The sequence below is a fragment of the Podarcis gaigeae genome, assembly GCF_964106915.1.
Source record: "Podarcis gaigeae genome assembly, chromosome: 2".
Classification (NCBI taxonomy): domain Eukaryota; kingdom Metazoa; phylum Chordata; class Lepidosauria; order Squamata; family Lacertidae; genus Podarcis; species Podarcis gaigeae.
The window spans coordinates 119,662,071-119,681,901 of record NC_139679.1 but is presented as its reverse complement, the minus strand read 5'-3'; the positions used below and the strand labels follow the sequence as shown (position 1 = coordinate 119,681,901).

Sequence of the window (19,831 nt, the reverse complement as noted above, 5' to 3'; positions counted from 1 at the left end):
TGCTATGAAGTGACAGGGCTGGTGCAAAAATAAGCCGCCACCCCTGTCTCCATGCTTGAGCAACTCCAGCACATGGGCAGAAAATAGCAGAGCATCCCTGTAAGAAAAGTGTGTACTTAGTTAAGAGTACTGGGAACTGTAGCTCTGTGGGGGGTAAACTACAGCTCCCAGTATTCATTGGGGGTCACATGCTGTGTCTCAAATGTCTGATGTGTATGCAGCCCACTGGCCCATCCAGCTAAGTATTATCCCCTCTAACTGGCAGGATCTCAGAATGAAAGTGGCTTTTCCTGGTCCTGCTTCTTCATGCTTTAAACTGGAGATGTTGGGCATAGAACTTGGCTGGAACAAGCTCTGCCTCTCAGATACACACACACACACCCGGAGACAAAACTGGTTCTGCTTCAGATTCTGTTGTAATTACACAAAACAAAATAAATCACCGTGGAAACCCCTGAAATGAGAAGTAATCGACTATAGAATAACAAAAATCAAAAAATAAACTAGAATTAAACAAAGACTTTATGAGATGCCGGCTACAAAACTCGTTTCACTGAACTAATCAGTTTCCTCAGAAGGAAATAAAGAAATTATAAGATTTAAAGTGATATCAAACAAGCTCAAGAGCAGGGCTGAAAATGCTTCCTCGAGTGTACAAAAAAGGTATGAAAACCTCAATGACAAGTTTTAAACATAACCCTATTTAAGAGAACCAAGCAGTAGTAATAAGAAATTGAGGTCTGAAGTTTCAAACAAACTCAAAAACAGGGCAGAGACTCAAAAACAGGGCTGAGGCGCTCCTGGCTGCTGATGTTAAAGAAAGGTATGTTTTTGAGTCTCTGCCCTGTTTTTGAGTTTGTTTTTGAGTTTGTACTGTAAGCAGAATCTGTCCCTATACATAGTACTCAAGATCAGATGCCTTCTTTAGTTTTTATTGTCAGGTATTCCTTTGTAGTTAGGTCAGGCCTCAGTATAAAAATGTAGCACTTGGGAATGAAGATGCAGCCCAGAAGCCCAGCACTGGAAGCCAAAATAGAGAAGATCTGCACGGCTACCATGTATTTCCCCTTTGTGCTCATGTAGGTGGGCACAAAGGACACCCAAACGCTGCAGAAGACCAGCATGCTGAAGGTGATCAGCTTGGCTTCATTGAAGGCCCCAGGCAGCTTCCTGGCCAGGAAAGCAACCGTGAAGCAGATGGCAGCCAGGAAGCCCATGTAACCCAGGGCAGCATAAAACATGGCAACAGACCCTTCATTGCATTGCAGGGTGATCTCTCCGGAATGGGAATGCTTGTCAGAGTCTGGGAATGGGGGAGAGATGCCCAGCCAAATGATGCAAATGACCATTTGGACACTGGAGCAGGAAAGGACAATGGAGTTGGCCAGACTCTTCCCCAGCTATCTTTTCACCCTGTTCTCTGGCTTTGTGGCCAGGAAGGACAGCACCACAGTGATGCTTTTAGCCAACACAGAGGAGACAGCAATCGAGAAGATGATGCTGAAGGCCATTTGTCGGAGAAGGCAGGTCACTCTCCTTGGCCTTCCAATGAAGAGGAAGGAGGACAAAAAGGAAAGCAAGAGGGAGATGAGGAGGATGAAGGAGAGGTCCCGGTTGTTGGCTTTGGCTATTGGAGTCTCTTTATATTTAATGAAGATTCCTAATACTATGCCTGTTGTTAAAAACAAGAATAGCGTAATAGAAGCTAAGATTATCCCCAAATATTCTTCATAAACCAGGAATATGATGATCTCAGGAATATATTGATTCTCGTGCTTGTTTGAATGTCGATCTTCTGGACATTTGTGGCTATGATCTGCATCTGAGGATGAGAAGAGTGGCTTGGGCATCACTTACATGCATAACTATCTGTGTTCTATTACATTTTGGGGGGAAACGAGGTAGCAGAATAAGCCTATGTAGTAGGGAAGGAGAGACAAAGATGCGTCCGTCCATTGCACTATTTAAATTTTTTTTTTGTTTCTATGGAAGCCGCCCAGAGTGGCTGGGGAAACCCAGCCAGATGGGCGGGGTACAAATATATTATTATTATTATTATTATTATTATTATTATTATTATTATTATTATTATTATTATTATTATTATATTACATTTTTATCCCGCAGATGTAGACAGACGTAGTGCACTTTTTGTCACCAAAACATCAGTGTTACATAGGATGAAGCTGAGATGGAACAACGTCCCCAAATGAGTGTCTCTTGCATTATTATTTATTGAATTGATTTGTCGTCTTTTCCACAGCAACTCAAAGCAATGTATGATTATATTAAACAAAGAAACAAAAACATACCTTAAAACCTGCATTAAAAAAATTAAATCTACTTTTAAAAGCTAGATTGGAACACCCCACCCACTTAAAAAGACCCTAATAATTAAAAGCCAGACGCCTTATGAAAGACGACTGTTTTTGCCTGGTGACTACAGATATGTAATGATGGCGAGAGCGCTTCGCATTGTGCAGCTTTTGCTCTATGCTGAAGACACGCCTCTTTATGTGGACCTTCCTTTACATGTTTTGTTTTTTAAATATGATTTCTTGTGATACCTTAAGTTGTTCAAGCAAACAGTTCTGTGTTTCTTAAATGTAATACTCATAGTAGACCCACTGTAATTCCTCGTCTATTATATGGTTCTGCACTGTCTCCCTATCCCTGAAATAAGAACTATTTCCCTGTTAAAGAGAACCATTGAAGTGGTGGTGGAGAAGCATGATATTCATGATGTATTTAATTATTTACACTTTAAGCTTAGTTGCTGGGGGCTGGAAAAAGTTATATGGGAGTTGCTCAGCAAAGCTTCTTGGAGATATGATTCCCCTAATGAGGAAGTCTCCAGACTGGGAGTAACTCTGCGCTCCATTTTCTTCCCTCGTCAAATTTAAGGAGCACTTTGCTTTCAGCTTCCCACAGACTTGTCATGTGACAAAGACACATGAGAGCAGAAGCAGCAAAGCAGGCTGGGAAGTGCTGGGACTGCACAGTCATTTGGGCCTCCTAAAGTTATTCAGGCCTAACTGCTAACTGTTGGGTCACTCTGACATGTGACAAAGTAGCCAGTTTCTCTTTTGTGCTTTCTGTAAGAAATCAGAGTCTGTCTGCTTCGGTTGTGAGCTGCGTTAGTATGTAATCTCAGTCAAACTGTTTGGAACCATGTTGTTTATGAAGAAGTTTATTTTAACTTAGTAAAGGATTTATTCTTTAAAACTCTGCATTATTAATTTACGCTGTGTGTCAAGACTTGATAGTGCATTAGAAGCAGAGGCAGCAGCAGAAGCCGCAACAGGGAGGTCGTTCTGGCTTGGCCTCCTACGCCTCCATTTTGACCTCTCCTTTCTCCCCCACAGCCAGGTAAGCAGAAGAAGGCAACACCCTCCAGCACAGTGTGATATGTATAACCTCAGGCTTCCTTGGCTTCTGATGTTTGGGCAATTGCCAGAGATCTCTCTTGAGCTTTGGGAAGAATAAACCACTATCATTTTTATAATTATAAGTGGAAGAAAGTTCCCGGGATCTCTACATGGTTCAAGGGGCAGGGACAGAGCTGGAAAAATATGATTACACCAAATCACAGGTGTGGCTTCAAACTGCAACATGAGTAACTTGCATTTTGGGGATGAGTTTGGCTTGACCTTTGCTAAGAACAGCCCTGCTGGATTAGGCCAAACTCCCATCTAGTCCTGCAACACAGTGGCCAATCAGACATTGCTGAGAAGCTCACAAGCAGGGCATGAAACCAATGGGCCTTGCCAGGCACAGGTCACCAGCGACTGGCATTAGGGGGAAATAACTATGCACTGCATGATTCAATATTTTATTTGCTCTCAATCTCCCAACCTTCAGATTCACTGAATGTCTATGAGTGCTGGTGCTATATAAGAGAGGGAGACAAAAAGGATGCATCCTGCCCTTCTCCAGAAGCTCAATGCAAATAAGTGAGAGGTCTGCTCCATGGGGGTGAGTGGGGACTACCCCACCGATCTCAACCGCCCTTCATGCCCCCACCACTCACCTGCCTTCTTACTTACAAGTGGTGGTTCTTGTCCATCATTGTCTCTGGTTCCAGCTATTGTGGTGCCCCTTTCACACCCACCAAATAGACAGCTGTCACATTCATTTGTTGATGCCGACCTTGAAAACCCTAAATGACATTGGCCCTGTATATCTAAAGGAGCGTCTCCACACCCATCGTCCAGACCAGATACTTAGGTCCAGCTCCAAGGGCCTTAGGAAGGTTTATTCAAGCATTAATACACTCAAATGAGATTCCGCTTTTCAGTTGCTGTTTTTAATAATAGAAGCAGAATTTCAAGTTACGCTAAGCTATTATTTAGGCTTAAGTTATGAACTCGGGAAGAAAGGAAGGTGGGTCATGTCAAAGTACAAACTGGATATGGTAAAGAACGATTATTATGTTTGAAGAGGGAGGGTGCACTCCAGGAGACTCTACAGGTAGGGTTATCCCTAAAAGTTGTAAGTCCAGACACTCTCCAGGCATGTGATTCAATGATTACCTTTCATCATTCAAGATGAATGAAAAATGAGCAAACTTTATCTGAAGAGATGCATTCATTCCCAAGGCAAGTCTGTGTGCTTCATTACTACTGTGGTGGGAAACGGTTATAAATATGTTAAGAATCAGGCAACAACTTTAGTTTTTTGTGGCCAGGTGTTCCTTTGTGTTCAGATCAGGCCTCAGAACAATAATGTAGCATTTGGGAATGAAGATGCAGCCCAGAAGCCCAGCACTAGAAGCCAAGATAGAGAAGATCTGCACAGCTACCATGTATTTCCCCTTTGTGCTCAGGTAGGTGGGCACAAAGGAGACCCAAACGCTGCAGAAGACCAGCATGCTGAAGGTGATCAGCTTGGCTTCATTGAAGGCCCCAGGCAGCTTCCTGGCCACGAAAGCCACCGTGAAGCAGATGGCAGCCAGGAAGCCCATGTAACCCAGGGCAGCATAAAACATGGCAACAGACCCTTCATTGCATTGCAGGGTGATCTCTCCAGCCTGGGAATGCTTGTCAGAGTCTAGGAATGGGGGAGAGATGCCCAGCCAAATGATGCAAATGACCATTTGGACACTTGAGCAGGAAATGACAATGGAGTTGGCCAGACTTTTCCCTAACCATCTCCTCACCCTGTTCCCTGGCTTTGTGGCCAGGAAGGCCAGCACCACCATGATGGTTTTGGACAGCAAAGAAGCTACAGCAACTGAGAAGATGGTGCTGAAGGCCGTTTGTCGAAGGAGGCAGGTGACTTTCCTGGGACGGCCAATGAAGAGGAAGGAGGACAAGAAGGACAGCAGGAGGGAGACAAGGAGGATGTAGGAGAGGTCCCTGTTGTTGGCTTTGACTATGGGCGTTTCCTTGTATTTAATGAAGATCCCTACAACAAAGCCTGTGGTTAAGGAAAGGAAGAGAGCCAAAGAAGTAAGGAGAATCCCCAAATATTGTTTATATGATAGGAAGGTGATAATCCTCGGAATGCAGTGATCTCGGTCCTGGTTTGGATATTGTTCTTCTGGACATTTGGTGCAATGCTCTGCATCTGAGGAGGAGAAAAGGAATGGCTTTGGCTTTGCTTACAGACATTTCTATTACATGTCAATAAATGCACTCATATGGGAGATATCAGAAAATGAGAATGTATTGTAAGAAAGGGAAGCTTTTTTCGTGCATTTCCTTATGCGATAGTTTTCGGGCAGTAACACTACTTCATTTCCATATTTCATTTCGCTTTTAATTTGTATACTGCCTTTCTATATTGCTATGCAGAAGGAGGGTTACAAGCTGAAAAAACTACCAAATAGACAGCAAAGATCACAGACGTAATACACACACAAAATGTCATAATAAAAGCATGACTTTAAAATAAACAACATATGAAATATAGCAAAATTCAATAATATTCAATAATAATACTAAGGTATAGTAAACAGTAAAATCTAATATCAGCAAGTCACAATGAACGAAATACCACAAAACATGCAAACCATGTAAAAGGATCAAACTGAGAAACAAGAACACACAACCTATAATTTATATATTTATAATATCCTTGAACTCCTCTCTTCCAAGCTGCCACAGCTGTTCTCAAACTCCTTGTCTGGGATATCCAATAACTTCCTGCTGAATTCCCATAATATTTACTTGTACTACAATGCAATGGAATGGAATGTTCACCTATTTTTTTTATTATTGTGCATCATGCTTTCTCTCTTTTAAATGAATTGCGATTTTCTATTTCTCGTTTATTTTAAATACATTTTTAATTCACTTTTGTGAGGGTGGTTCCGGTTGTCTGATCCGAGAAGGCTTGCTATAAAATAACCAAAGCTGTGCCTTTTGGGCAGGGCAGGCTGAACCCAATTTACATCCCAGAGATTGCTTCCTGCGAGTCATTTCTTTCAAATTACTTCCCGGGAGGGGATTAAAAATCAAGAAAGGATCTGCATCCAAATATGTCTTTAGAATCTTCCCAGAATGTTTCTGACTAATATGTTGCCCTATTCATATTCTCCCAACAAATTCCATCTCCTGTGGCGTCACCCACCTTCCTGTGTAGATATGGTCCCTTCCCCACACGGAACACAAGCGTAGCAGCAAACCGGCTTTCCTTCTTGAACCACCTTGGCATATCCTGGGCGACACCTTTTGGTACACCTGGCGTGAGGAACAGTCTAGCCATAAAGAAAAGATGCACATTAAAGGGGAAGTGTCGGCAATACTTGTGCATATGGAACTCAGAGAGTCTGGAAAGAACCCAATAGGGTCTCCAGTCCCTCAAGAAAGCACCCTTGATGTAAGGGGTGCGAACTTGAGTAAAATATTGTGGGGACCCAGGTAAGCCGCATAACACATAATCGATGCCCATCAAGTTTATGGGGCCACAGTCCCCTCTAATATTTTATTGCAGGGGCCAATAAGAGTTCCTAGGAGTTGGCTATATGCTTGATGTAGAACGGAAACCTCCCTACTGTGTTTGCTTTTTAAACAATAAGAATAATAATTTATTTATACCCCACCCATCTGGCTGGGTTTCCCCAGCCACTCTGGGCGGCTTCCAACAAAAGATTAGAAATACATTAAAACATCAATCAGGGCTGCCTTCAGATGTCTTCTAAAAGTCACAACACATAATCGATGCCCATCAACTTTATGGGGCCCCAGTCCCCTCAAATATTTTAATGTGGGGGCCAAAGCCCCCACAGCTCCTAGAAGTTGGCTCCTATGCTTGATGTAAATGGCCTCGGCCCAGTATACCTGAAGGAGCGTCTCCACCCCCATCGTTCTGCCCGGACACTGAGGTCCAGCGCTGAGGGCCTTCTGGCGGTTCTCTCATTGCGAGAAGCAAAGCTACAGGGAACCAGGCAGAGGGTCTTCTCAGTAGTGGCACCTGCCTTGTGGAACGCCCTCCCATCAGATGTCAAAGCGATAAACAACTACCTGACATTCAGAAGACATCTTGAGGCAGCCCTGTTCAGGGAAGTTTTTAATGTGTGACATTTTAGTGTATTTTTGGACTCTGTGGAAGCCTCCCAAAGTGGCTGGGGAGGCCCAGCCAGATGGGGGGAGGTACAAATAATAAATTATTATTACTATTATTATTATGTAGAATGGAAGCCTCCCTGTTGTGTTTGCTATTTAAATAATAACAACAACAAATTTTTTATACCCCACCCATCTGGCTGGGTTTCCACAGCCACTCTGGGAGGCTGCCCACAAAAGATTGGGAATACATTACAACATCAATCATTAAGAACTTCGCTGAACATGGCTACCTTCAGATGTCTTATAAAAGTCAGGTAGTTGTTTATTTCCTTGACATCTGATGTGAGGGCGTACCACGGGGCAGGCACCACTACCGAGAAGGACCTCTGCCTGGTTCCCTGTAACCTCACTTCTTGCAGGGAGTAAACCGCCAGAAAGCTCTCGGAGCTGGACCTCAGTATTCGGGCTGAACGATGGGGGTAGAGATGCACCTTCAGATATATTGGGCTGATGCGGTTTAGGGCTTTACAGGTCAGCACCAACACTTTGTATTGTGCTCGGAAATGTACTGAAAAGAGTATTAATACATAGGTCTTTGAACTACTGGACTGAGGCACAGTCTAATAATAATAGAAAAGAAGGTACATACAGGGGAAGTATTTGTTTGCCACAAGTATTTGTGTCAATGGAGTTGATTCATAGAGTTTGGAAACAACCCAACAAGTTCTCTAGGCACAGAGCAAAAGATGCAGAAACAAAAGAAAAGAAAAGAAAAATCCCATCCCAGAACAGCAGCAATAAAACACTCTGATGAAGAGCAGTATTTAAACATAGAGTATGATGACATCTTATGCAGGGGTTACATTCCGGGGAAGGAGTAGTAAATGCAAAAATGTATATGCAGTGGTACCTTGGTTCCTGAATGGCTTGGCTCCCAAACAAATTAGCTACTAAATGCTGCAAACCCGGAACATTTTTCAGAAGCCAAACGTCCAACGCGGCTTTCAGTTGAGTGCATGAAGCTCCCGCAGCTAATTGGAAGCAGTTCCTTGGTTTTCAAACAGTTTGGGGAGCTGCGCCGACTTCTGGAATAGATTAAGTTCAAGAACCAAAATCCCACTGCACTCGAATGAGCCCCTTGGAACGGCTCCTGCACAACCACCCTGACCTTCCGGAGCTGGCATGCCAAGCAGGCCTCACTCCCAAGCTCTCTCTTTTGCTCCCTGGGCTCCAGGATGCTCTTGCGTGGGCTCTGCGATGTTCTCATGAGATCTCGCAGGGCCGGGCTGGATTAACCATTAAGCAGAATAAGCACGTGCTTAGGGCATCCAGGGAAGGCGGGGACCACAGGAATTTATCTGTTGCTGGATTTACTATGGACCATATTGTGCAGCTCAAGCAGGTTCCACAAAAAAGGCTCCCACAATATATGAAAAAATTACATACATACAAACATACATACATACATACTTACATGTGTGTGTGTATCTGCACATGAAGAGCATTATACACATTTAATAATTTACTTAATTAATTATAATGAAAGCATCAGCCAAACTTCCAAAAGATTATACCTGAATTCCTCTTGGAAATATTCAACAGAATACTAGATCTTCATGTGTATCATGTGGAATAAACGGGCTCTTACCTGGTTGAACCACTTGGGCCACACAATAGCTTCTGGGTTAATGGCGAGCTTGAAGTCAGTGGATGCCTCTCTCTCTATACTCCCAATTTTCACTCTAGCACAAGACTCATTGGGAAGCACCGCCCAATTCTCAATATCAAACATGATTGGCAGCTCCCCATTCTCACCCAAATACAGTCCGCCCATGGAAGTGTTCAACAACCGGGTTTCTCTTAAGAAAGGGTGAAGCTGGAATGACAGGGAAAATACCAGCATTTCAAAGCATTTTGGACATCTCATCCCTTCTTCCTTTGAGCTCCCAAGTCCTGGCATACCTGACCTCGTGGGAATTTACAGAGGACTAAACACACGAACTTAGAAAGCATTTTAGATGCCTCATCCCTGCTTCCTTGGAACTCAAAACTCCTGTTGTGCCACAACTTTATTATATGGTCTTATGTTTTTTATTGCAGTAGACCACCTTGATATTTTATGAAATACACATTGTACATATATCTTCCAGCAGGAGCCTAAAAAAAGAATCTAAATCTAAATAAATAAAACAAAAACCTTTTCCTCACTGTTACATTCGTGTCTAAATCAATAAGAATGATTATTGTAGAGCTGGTAGAAAGAACTTCAATTTCTAGAAAGGCAAAGGAAATACCTGCCATGGCTGTAGCCTTTGACATGCCAACTGGTCTCCTCCACCCGCCATCAACATCTGCTTTGATCTGGATGAACAGGCAACATTTAAAGCATGTGCCATGATTTGGAGACTGAAGTATGTTCTGTGGCTGTCTTGAGACAGAACACTATGCAGCTCCTCTTCAGATGGCACCTCCGGATTCTCCACATCTCTGCATCTTGTCCAACCTCTCACAGCGAGTACGTGCTTTGAGTATGAACAACTAAATGCTTTCTGCTGAAAGAAATTAAGAAGATGGGACTCTTGTTTACAGCAGTCACTTTTGCTCCTCATTTTGGTCTTCGTTACAAAGGAGAATGAACCATGGATATACTTCAAGTACTTGGGACCAAAAGACAAATTTGTGTCAATGTCTTGAAAAGCTGTTGTGAGCCATACTTTTGGCCCAATTTGTTTCTCGAGTTCTTGTTGGAGTGTCATGATGAAACCCAGTGCCGTCTGAATGTTTACATAGTAAAGGAATACACTGGTTTGTCTCCATAGGGCAATAAATTCACTTTGTGTGAACATCTTAGGTTCATTATTTTCTGGTATTCTTACTGAAAAGGCAACACAAATTCCATTGCTGGCCATCAGAGATGTCAAGGCACTCAAGAACCTTTCTCCATTCTCATTCTCTGGAGCAAAGAGGCCGATCCACGTCCATCCAAAATGCCGGAGGAACTTTACAATCCCCAGGTACTGAACTTCTTCATTGGGGACCACGCGGTAGACAAAAGGAACTTTGGTGTTCTCATCAACAACCCCAGATACAAAGCCATAACTGATCTGAAGTGGGGAAGAAAAAGTATAGTGTTTCATTTTCAAAGAGCAGGATTAGTCTGAAATATTTAATATCTAACAAATATTGTGCTGGCCTGGGCTGATAGTTCTATTTTGAAACTTTGGGCAGTTGTTAAAGAGTTATAGAATCATAGAGTTGGAAGCTACCCTGAGGTTCATCTTGGCCTCCCCCCTGCAATGCAGCTGTCCCATACGGGGATCAAGCCTGCAACCTTGACATTGGCAGCACCACACTCTAACCAACTGAGCTATCTAGCTTAACATAGCTCAGGATTTTCTCCCTCTTTGATGCCTCTTTTTGACTCTGCTGACGATAATGAGGATTGATTTTGCTGCTGAACCTCTTTTGTGTCCCTCCATGCCCCACCCTTCATACCTGTGGGATTTTGTACATGCCTGCCGTGGTTGAAATCACTTTGGAGATGATGGAATTGGCTCCTTCAAGAACAGCCAATATATTATTCCATTTTCCACAGCGATAGTTTGGAATATTGCTTTCCCCACCTGCAAGCAGGTCTAGCATGGCATCAGAAGTGATCCTTGCATTGTCATAGTTCTCATAGAGGCTGTAGCCCAGAGTGATGTTGGGTAAGAGCCTGAGATTCCTGTTGATCTCTTGAATGGTGAACAAGAAGGACAAGATATGCCAGTAGAACCTAAATGGCAATCTGTATGAAATAAATCAAATAAAAAGTGTCAAATCATTCACCATTTAATGAAAATAAATCATGATCAGGCTCATTTATACACTTGTGTTCTTTAACAAGCAGCACAGCAGGTAAAAATAGAGCATGGCTGGGAACATGCAACACACTAGCTGCTGCGAAATTCAAGCTCCCTTCAGCCCCTGCCAGCATGGCCAGTGATCAGGGGTGATGGGAGCTGCAGTCCCGCAACATCTGGAAGACCACAGAGTCCTCACCCCTAAAATGGAGACTATTTCCCTAGTAAACAGGAACCATTGGGGTGCAGTAGAAAAACGTGACGTCCTTCTGCATATAATTACTTACTCATATTTAAACCTGGTTAATGGGGGCTGCGAAAAGATGTATGGAAGTTGTAGACCAAACACATTTGGAGATATTATCCCACCAATGAGGAAGTCGCCAGTCTGGAAATAATTCTGTGCTTTGATTCCTTCCCGGATTGGATTCAAGGGGCATTTTGCCTTCAGGTTTCCACAGGATTCAAGCAAAATGAGCAGGATCAGCATCTGGGATCTCATTCTGACTGATTGCTACACCTCTCTTGTGAGTGTTCCTCTCTCCCCCATAGCCAGCTACATCAGAAGAAGCCCAAAAACTCCTATTTATCCAATATGGGTAGTGGTCAGCTATGCCTTCAGACGCACTAAACCTCACACAGATACATCCCACCCCTCTTACTCTCAGTCATGTTTCGTCTGTCTCTGATCTTCTGTGCACCAACCTTTCCCTCAGGAACAAGGCAGAATAAATCATGATGATTTTGATAATTATTAGGGGAAGGAAGTTCATCTCTGCAACAACCTGAAGTTTCTGTGTGGCTTGAGGGGCAGGAGCAGAGTTGCAGATAAACATGGTTGCGAGGAATCAAAGTCGCTGCCCCAAAGTTTGACATGGGTCTCTTGTGATGCATGAGAGTTTGGCACGAACTTTGCTGCTGACAAGAACATTTGAAAAGTCCTGCTGCTGGTTCAGTTCAAAGCTTAATCCAATCCAGTATCCTGTTGCACCCAGTGGCCAACCCAGGTTGATGGCAACAGCTCTTTCCTGGAGTTGATTTCAGCAACTGGCATTCAGAGATATGCAGCCTCTGATCCTGGCAGTCATGTGATAGCCTTTTAAATGTGTCTCAGTAAGCAGCTGAAACAAGATAAAAAATAATTCCTTCCAGTAGGGCTGGACCCTACAAAGTTGATGGGTATTGCCTTCCAAATGGTGTGTGCGCACTGCATCATGTGATCATTTCTGTGGGGCCTGGCTTACCTGGGTCCCCACACTATTTTATTCAAGTTGGCACCCCTGACATCAAGGGTGCTTTCTTGAGGGACTGGAGACCCTGCACTCCAGGGAGGTTCGGCTGGTACCTTCATTGTACACCTTCAGGTGCCAAGTGAAAACGTTCCTTTTTAACCAGGCCTTTGGCTGATTGACATCCAATGCCCTTTTATATGTCTTCTGGGTGGAGGGATTATTGGTTAGTTTAAGTTCTTTTTTATTATGTATTTTGTCTTTTTTATATTGTATTTTTATGTTGTGAACCACCCTGACATCTGGTCCAAAAGCATGGTCGTCAAAGTTCCCTTAGCTCACTTGTGATGCGGAAGAGATAGATAATTGACAGTAGACCTCTTAAAGCTTCTGATTCCCAATTCTTCACTAATAGCAATTGTGGAGTTGCCCACTGTTGCTTGAAATCATTCCTGTACCAGGCTCTTCGATCTTGAGTTAGACTGCATATTACTCATAGCTGAATTTCCTAAGCCTCTTAAGACGTTGTTCACTGAGTTACTTAATAATGATAATAATAATGTTTGTGTAGTTTACCTCAGCACTCGGAAAAATACTATCTGGGATCCAGATTATTTTTTAACCCCAACAACAAGCTGTGGTTCCATTCAAGATTCAGAGGGGTGGGGACATTCAACTCTACAATTCTACAACTGAAAGGCCTCAGTTTATTTATAGCATCATTATCTTGCTCTTTGGCCAATCACCCACTGTAGTATACAAATATCATTCCTAAGACTGCCTATGACTTCCAGTTTATAATTTTAAAAGACATGGATAATAATAATAATAATAATAATAATAATAATAATAATAATAATTTATTTACATCCCACCCTCCCCAGCCGAATCCGGGCTCAGAGCAGCTAACAACAATAAAAGTAGCACGGCATTCTAAAATCATTTCAATTCAAATCAAATTAATGGCAACTGTCAGGGAACTGACATCAGAGCGAGAGGCGGAGGCAGGGCTCCAGAGCGATGCCGGAGAGGGGATCAGCAGGGGGGAAGGAATTCAGCATAACACCAGTAGAGAAGAGAGGGAGATGGAGGAATTGGAGACAGGTCTCCAAGACCCTTCACCAGAGACTAGTGGAGAGAGCGCTGACACGCCCCTGTCTTCCCCTTACTTCTGCAGACAAGTTCCGCGCAGGGAAAGTAGGAGGAGACTTGGCGTCAAACAGCTCTTATGCTGGAAAAGGTTCAAGAAACGCCCACTGACGGATTCTGCGAGTGATTGACCGGTCACGGAGTGTGAGCTGTCAGCCAAAGCATGGTTGGCCAGGCAATATAACTAAAACTGAAGGCAACTTACGCACAAGTAACCCCCTTCCAACCATTACAGCAATCCGTCAGTCCCTGAAGTTACTTGTGCACAGGCAGGGGGACCATGAGCCAGACTGGAGGCGCCGGGGCAGCGGAGCAAGCTGCGGGTGTGCAGGACCTGGTGAAGAGGAACCGGGAGCTGGAACAGCATGTAGCTCTGCTGACGGCGCGGCTGGATGAAAGGCGAACCCAGGATGCACAGGTTAGACCCACCCCAGTGGCAAAGAAAGTGCCGGGACTGGTACACAAGTTTGGGGGGAAGCCCCAGGACTATAATGGGTTCCAAACGGAAATAGAGTACGCTTTGGAGCTGCAGTACGATGACTTTGCTGACGATGCAGAGAGGGTGGCGTATATCGTGGGGCACCTTCAAGATGGGGCATGTGAATGGGTCAGGCCCCTAATGGTCACGCAGAATGCTGCCATGAGGGACGTCCAGAAGTTCTTCCAGGCAATGGACGCAATGTACTCAGCCAAATTGGGCAGAGTGTAACCCAGCGGGAGCTGATGAGATGCAAGCAGGGGGATCTATCTGTTAGAGGCTATTGGTCCCGCTTTGCGATGCTAATATACCGGCTCGAATGGGATCTAGATGACCCGCCCATACGGATGCTGTTTGAGGAGGGGTTGTCCCCAACCGTGAAGGACGAGCTCTCCCACGCGGCCCGCCCGCAATCGATGGATGAACTGACCAAAGCTGCGCTTGCGATAGGAGCTCGGCAGGAAGCGCGCGCTTTGGAAAGGCGGGAAGGGAGAGGAGAACGTTGCCCTGACTACCGCATTCCTGAGATGCCAAGGCAGCCTTCCGGGGACGCTGAGCCAATGGAAATCGATGGAGCGCGCGTGCGCGAGGTTTCGAGCGCCAACCAAGGATTCAAAAGGGAGGGAAAGGCTGCCAAAAGCACCAAGAAGTGTTTCCTCTGCCAACGGCCAGGACACTTTGCCAGGGTCTGTCCACAAAGAAAGGCTTGGCAAGGGATGGTGGGGGCCGCTGGCAGCGAGGAGGAGGGGGCGGAGGACAAGGTGCAGGGAAACGCCAATGCTTGGCTGCCCACAGGGGGGCGCAGCAGCCAGGCAAGCAACTAATGGAAGTGCCCCAACCAGACCCACCCAAGGCATCTATAGCGATAGAGGTGGTGCTAGAACTCCCAAATGGACACCCAGTCAAGGTGAAGGCAATGCTGGACTCAGGCAGCTCGTGCAACTTTTTTAGCAAGGAGTTCGCACTAGAGCACCAACTCCACCTGCTGCCACTTGATTTTCCCCTCCAGGTCACCACGATAGATGGCAGGGAGCTGCTGGGAGGGGAGGTGACACATCAAACTCCGCCAATGAGTATGAGGGTTTCCAGACACACTGAAACCATTGCCTTTCATGTGGCCACACTGGCGGGACCCACGATAATACTAGGCATGAGCTGGCTAGTGCTACATGATCCAGTGGTGGCTTGGCATCAACGGGCAGTCACCTTCGGGTCAGCGCACTGTTTGGAACACTGTCTGGGGGGGGGAGCCCAGGGGGAGGTTGGCCAGAGTGGCAGCAACGACACTGAAGCCAAGAGGAGAGGTGCCGCCACAGTACAGCTTCACGACAACCCAACAGTGGGGCACTTTGGGCAACAAAAAACTATGTTACTGGTTACTAGGCAGTTCTGGTGGCCAAGGGTGAGGGAAAATGTACGGGAGTATGTACGTGGTTGCGAACGCTGCCAACAGGCCAAGGGGGAGAGGGCTGCCCCGGCAGGGCTACTGGAACCATTACCCACACCGGGAAGACCATGGGAGGTGGTGTCTATCGATTTCATGACAGATTTACCCAAATCTAGAGGGAAGACAGCAGTCATGGTAGTTGTAGATCTGCTAACCAAAATGTGCCATTTTATAGCGTGCTCACATGCAGTAACGGCAGAGGAAACTGCCCGGTTGTTTGTGGATCACATCTTCAGGTTGCATGGAGCTTCTTCGAGGGTTATCTCAGACCGAGGGAAACAATTTACCTCGAGGTTCTGGAGGAGGCTCATGAACTTATTGCAGGTGGAGGTGGGATTCTCGACGGCGAGACACCCAGAGACCAACGGGCAAGCAGAGAGGGTGAACAGCATTTTACAGCAATACCTACGCTGCTACGTCAACGAGAGACAGAACGATCAGGTAGAGAAGCTAGCACTGGCGGAGTTTGCGTATAATAATGCTGAGCATGTGTCCACGGGGATGAGCCCGTTCATGGCTAATTATGGGTGTCACCCCAGGGCCAGGGTCTGCAACCTTTAAGACAAAAAGAGCCACTTGGACCGAAGAAAAAAAAAACTGGGAGCCACAAAACCATTGCAACATTTAAAACAGTGGGGAGTGTCGGGGCACACAATGCGCCTCCTCCCCTCGCTAGTATGCGCCCCGGAGCCGCGGCAAATGTGTAAAAGAGCCACATGCGGCTCCGGAGCCATGGGTTGCTGACCCCTGCCCCAGGGCCTTCCCCGGGAGGGGGGAGGAAGGGTGGAGCGTACCTGCAGCAGAGCAGTTCGTGGAAGAAATGGAAGCCCTGCACCAGCAGCTTAAGATGAACCTGGAAAGGGCCAAGGAAGTGTACAAGAGGCAAGCAGACAAACGTCGCCAGGAAGGGGAGATTATAAGGGTGGGGGACTGGGTGTGGTTATCCACCCAATGCCTACCCTTCAAGGGAGGGTGTAAGAAACTGCGGCCAAAACAGCTGGGGCCCTTTGAGGTGACACACCAAGTGAACCTGGTAGAATTCCGGCTCAAGTTGCCAGACAGCATGAAAATCCACCCGGTGTTTCATAGGTCACTGCTCTCACCGTACGGGGGGGGGTGGAGGGTCCGGGGGAAGTAGGGGAAGGGCTCACACACCCACAAGTGGAGGAGAGGGAACACCACCACCAGGTGATGGAGATCCTGGATTTGTGATGGCGGGGGCGGCAGGTGGAGTACCTGGTAGCGTGGGAGGGAGAACCCGAGTCTGAAAACACATGGGTTCCCGCGGGGGAGATAGATGATGGATATCTGGTGGAAGAGTTCCACAACAGGTATCCGAGGAAGCCCAAACCCTCTGGGAGGAGCAATTTGCCACCACCGATGAGGAGGAGGAGGATTTTGAGGGTTTTCCAGCTTCCGAAGAGGAAGGAGGAGAAGCGTCAGGAGAGGAGGAATCAGACTGGGAAGCCCGTCCCGCGCGAAGAAATCAGAGTGGGTGGGAAGCGGGGTTTGAGTCCTCGGATGACGACAGCAGCTCCTTTCGGGGGTTCCCTGCATCGTTGGCCAAAGAGGGGGACAAGGTTACGTAACCGGGTCGGGCCGGGGGTGGAGGGGGTCCTGGGAGGGAGGTGCATGTCAGGGAACTGACATCAGAGCGAGAGGCGGAGGCAGGGCTCCAGAGCGATGCCAGAGAGGGGAACAGCAGGGGAGAAGGAATTCAGCGTAACACCAGTAGAGAAGAGAGGGAGATGGAGGAATTGGAGACAGGTCTCCGAGACCCTTCACCAGAGACTAGTGGAGAGAGCGCTGACACGCCCCTGCCTTCCCCTTACTTGTGAGGATTACCAAAGGAGGGGGTCAGACTGTGCCTTGGCCAAAGGCCTGGTGGAACAGCTCTGTCTTGCAGGCCCTGCGGAAAGATGTCAAGTCCCGCAGGGACCTAGTCTCTTGTGACAGAGCGTTCCACCAGATCGGAGCCACGGCCCAAAAGGCCCTAGCTCTGGTTGAAGCCAGCCTAGCCTCCCTGTGGCCCAGGACGTCCAAGATGTTTTTATTTGAAGACCAAAAGGAGCAAAAGGAAAAGAGATTAGAAACTCCCCTCAGCCTCAGCCTCCACAAACAGTGGTCAGGATGATAAGAGCCGGAGTCCAGCAGTGCCTGAAGGGCCACTGTCTCCCTGTCCCTGAAACTATTTCCCTATGAAAGGGAAACATTGAAGGTGTGCTGTAGAAGCCTGACATCCACGATGTATGTAATTATTTACACTTTAAGCTTGGTTACTGGGGCTGGGAAAAGTTATATGGAAGTTGCTCAGCAAAGCTTCTTGGAGATATGATTCCGCTAATGAGGAAATCTCCAGGCCGGGAGTAACTCTGCCACACCATTTTCTTCCCTCATCAAATTTAAGGAGCACTTAGCTTTCAGCTTCCCACAGACTTGTCATGTGACAAAGACACATGAGAGCAGAAGCAGCAAAGCAGGCTGGGAAGTGCTGGGACTGAACAGTCATTTGGGCCTCCTAAAGTTATTCAGGCCTAACTGCTAACTGTTGGGTCACTCGGACATGTGACAAAGTAGCCAGTTTCTCTTTTGTGCTCTCTGTAAGAAATCAGAGTCTGTCTGCTTCGGTTGTGAGCAGAGTCAGTATGTAATCTCAGTCAAACTGTTTGGAACCATGTTGTTTATGAAGAAGTTTATTGTAACTTAGTAAAGCTTTTATTCTTTAAAAGTCTGCATTATTAATTTACGCTGCGCGTCAAGACTTGATAGTGCGTTAGAAGCAGAGGCAGCAGCAGAAGCCGCAACAGGGAGGTCGTTCTGGCTTGGCCTCCTACACCTCCATTTTGACCTCTCCTTTCTCCCCCACAGCCAGGTAAGCAGAAGAAGTCAACACCCTCCAGCACAGTGTGATACGTATAACCTCAGGCTTCCTTGGCTTCTGATGTTTGGGCAATTGCCAGAGATCTCTCTTGAGCTTTGGGAAGAATAAACCACTATCATTTTTATAATTATGAGGGGAAGAAAGTTCCCGGGATCTCTACATGGTTCAAGGGGGAGGGACAGAGCTGGTGGAAAATATGTTTACACCAAATCAGAGATGTGGCTTCAAACTGCAACACGAGTCACTTGCATTTCGGGGATGAGTTTGGCTTGAACTTTGCTAAGAACAGCCCTGCTGGGTTAGTCCAAACTCCCATCTAGTCCTGCAACACAGTGGCCAATCAGACATTGCTGAGAAGCTCACATAGCAGGGCATGAAAGCAATGGGCCTTGCCAGGCACTGATCACCAGCGACTGGCATTAGGGGGAAATAACTATGCACTGCATGATTCAATCTTTTGTTTGCTCTCAATCTCACAACCTTCAGATTCATTGGATGTCTATGAGTGCTGGTGCTATACAAGAGAGGGAGACAAAAGGGGTGCATCCTGCCCTTCTTTAGCAGCTCAGTGCAAATAAGTGAGAGGTCTGCTCCATGGGGGTGAGTGGGGACTACCCCACCAATCTCAACCTGACTTCATGCCACCACCACTCACCTGCCTTCTTACTTACAAGTGGTGGTTCTTCTCCATCATTGTCTCTGGCTCCAGCTATTGTGGTGCCCCTCTCACTCCCAACAAACAGACAGCTGTCACATTCATTTGTTGATGCCGACCTTGAAAACCCTAAATGACATTGGCCCTGTATATCTAAAGGAGCGTCTCCACACCCATCGTCCAGACCAGATACTTAGGTCCAGCTCCAAGGGCCTTCTGAAGGTTTATTCAAGCATTAATACACTCAAATGAGATTCCGTTTTTCAGTTGCTGTTTTTAATAATAGAAGCAGAATTTCAAGTTACGCTAAGCTATTATTTAGGCTTAAGTTATGAACTCGGGAAGAAAGGAAGGTGGGTCATGTCAAAGTACAAACTGGATATGGTAAAGAACGATTATTATGTTTGAAGAGGGAGGATGCACTCCAGGAGACTCTACAGGTAGGGTTATCCCTAAAAGTTGTAAGTCCAGACACTCTCCAGGCATGTGATTCAATGATTACCTTTCATCATTCAAGATGAATGAAAAATGAGCAAACTTTATCTGAAGAGATGCATTCATTCCCAAGGCAACTCTGTGTGCTTCATTACTACTGTGGTGGGAAACGGTTATAAATATGTTAAGAATCAGGCAACAACT

The 19,831-nt window shown here is 46.0% G+C and overlaps 1 protein-coding gene across 4 annotated transcripts in view; it reads right to left on the bottom strand.

Moving 5' to 3' along the window:
- LOC310837274 (vomeronasal type-2 receptor 26-like) overlaps nt 1-11,947 on the bottom strand; it is a 206,879-nt gene extending 194,932 nt beyond the window's left edge. The window contains exons 1-7 of one of the 4 annotated variants that reach the window (XM_083723565.1): nt 11,641-11,947; nt 11,007-11,298; nt 10,388-10,615; nt 9,806-10,063; nt 9,160-9,387; nt 6,574-6,700; nt 4,325-5,568 (exon numbers count right to left, since the gene is read on the bottom strand). In XM_083723565.1, coding sequence (XP_083579691.1) covers nt 4,670-5,568; nt 6,574-6,700; nt 9,160-9,387; nt 9,806-10,063; nt 10,388-10,615; nt 11,007-11,298; nt 11,641-11,855 — 2,247 coding nt within the window. In that variant the 5' untranslated portion in view covers nt 11,856-11,947 and the 3' untranslated portion in view covers nt 4,325-4,669. Of the gene's footprint in view, nt 1-4,324; nt 5,569-6,573; nt 6,701-9,159; nt 9,388-9,805; nt 10,616-11,006; nt 11,299-11,640 lie in introns of those variants that run through there. The other 3 variants (XM_083723564.1, XM_083723566.1, XM_083723563.1) reach the window with 3 other exon arrangements.
- Nucleotides 11,948-19,831: the final 7,884 nt, after the last annotated feature.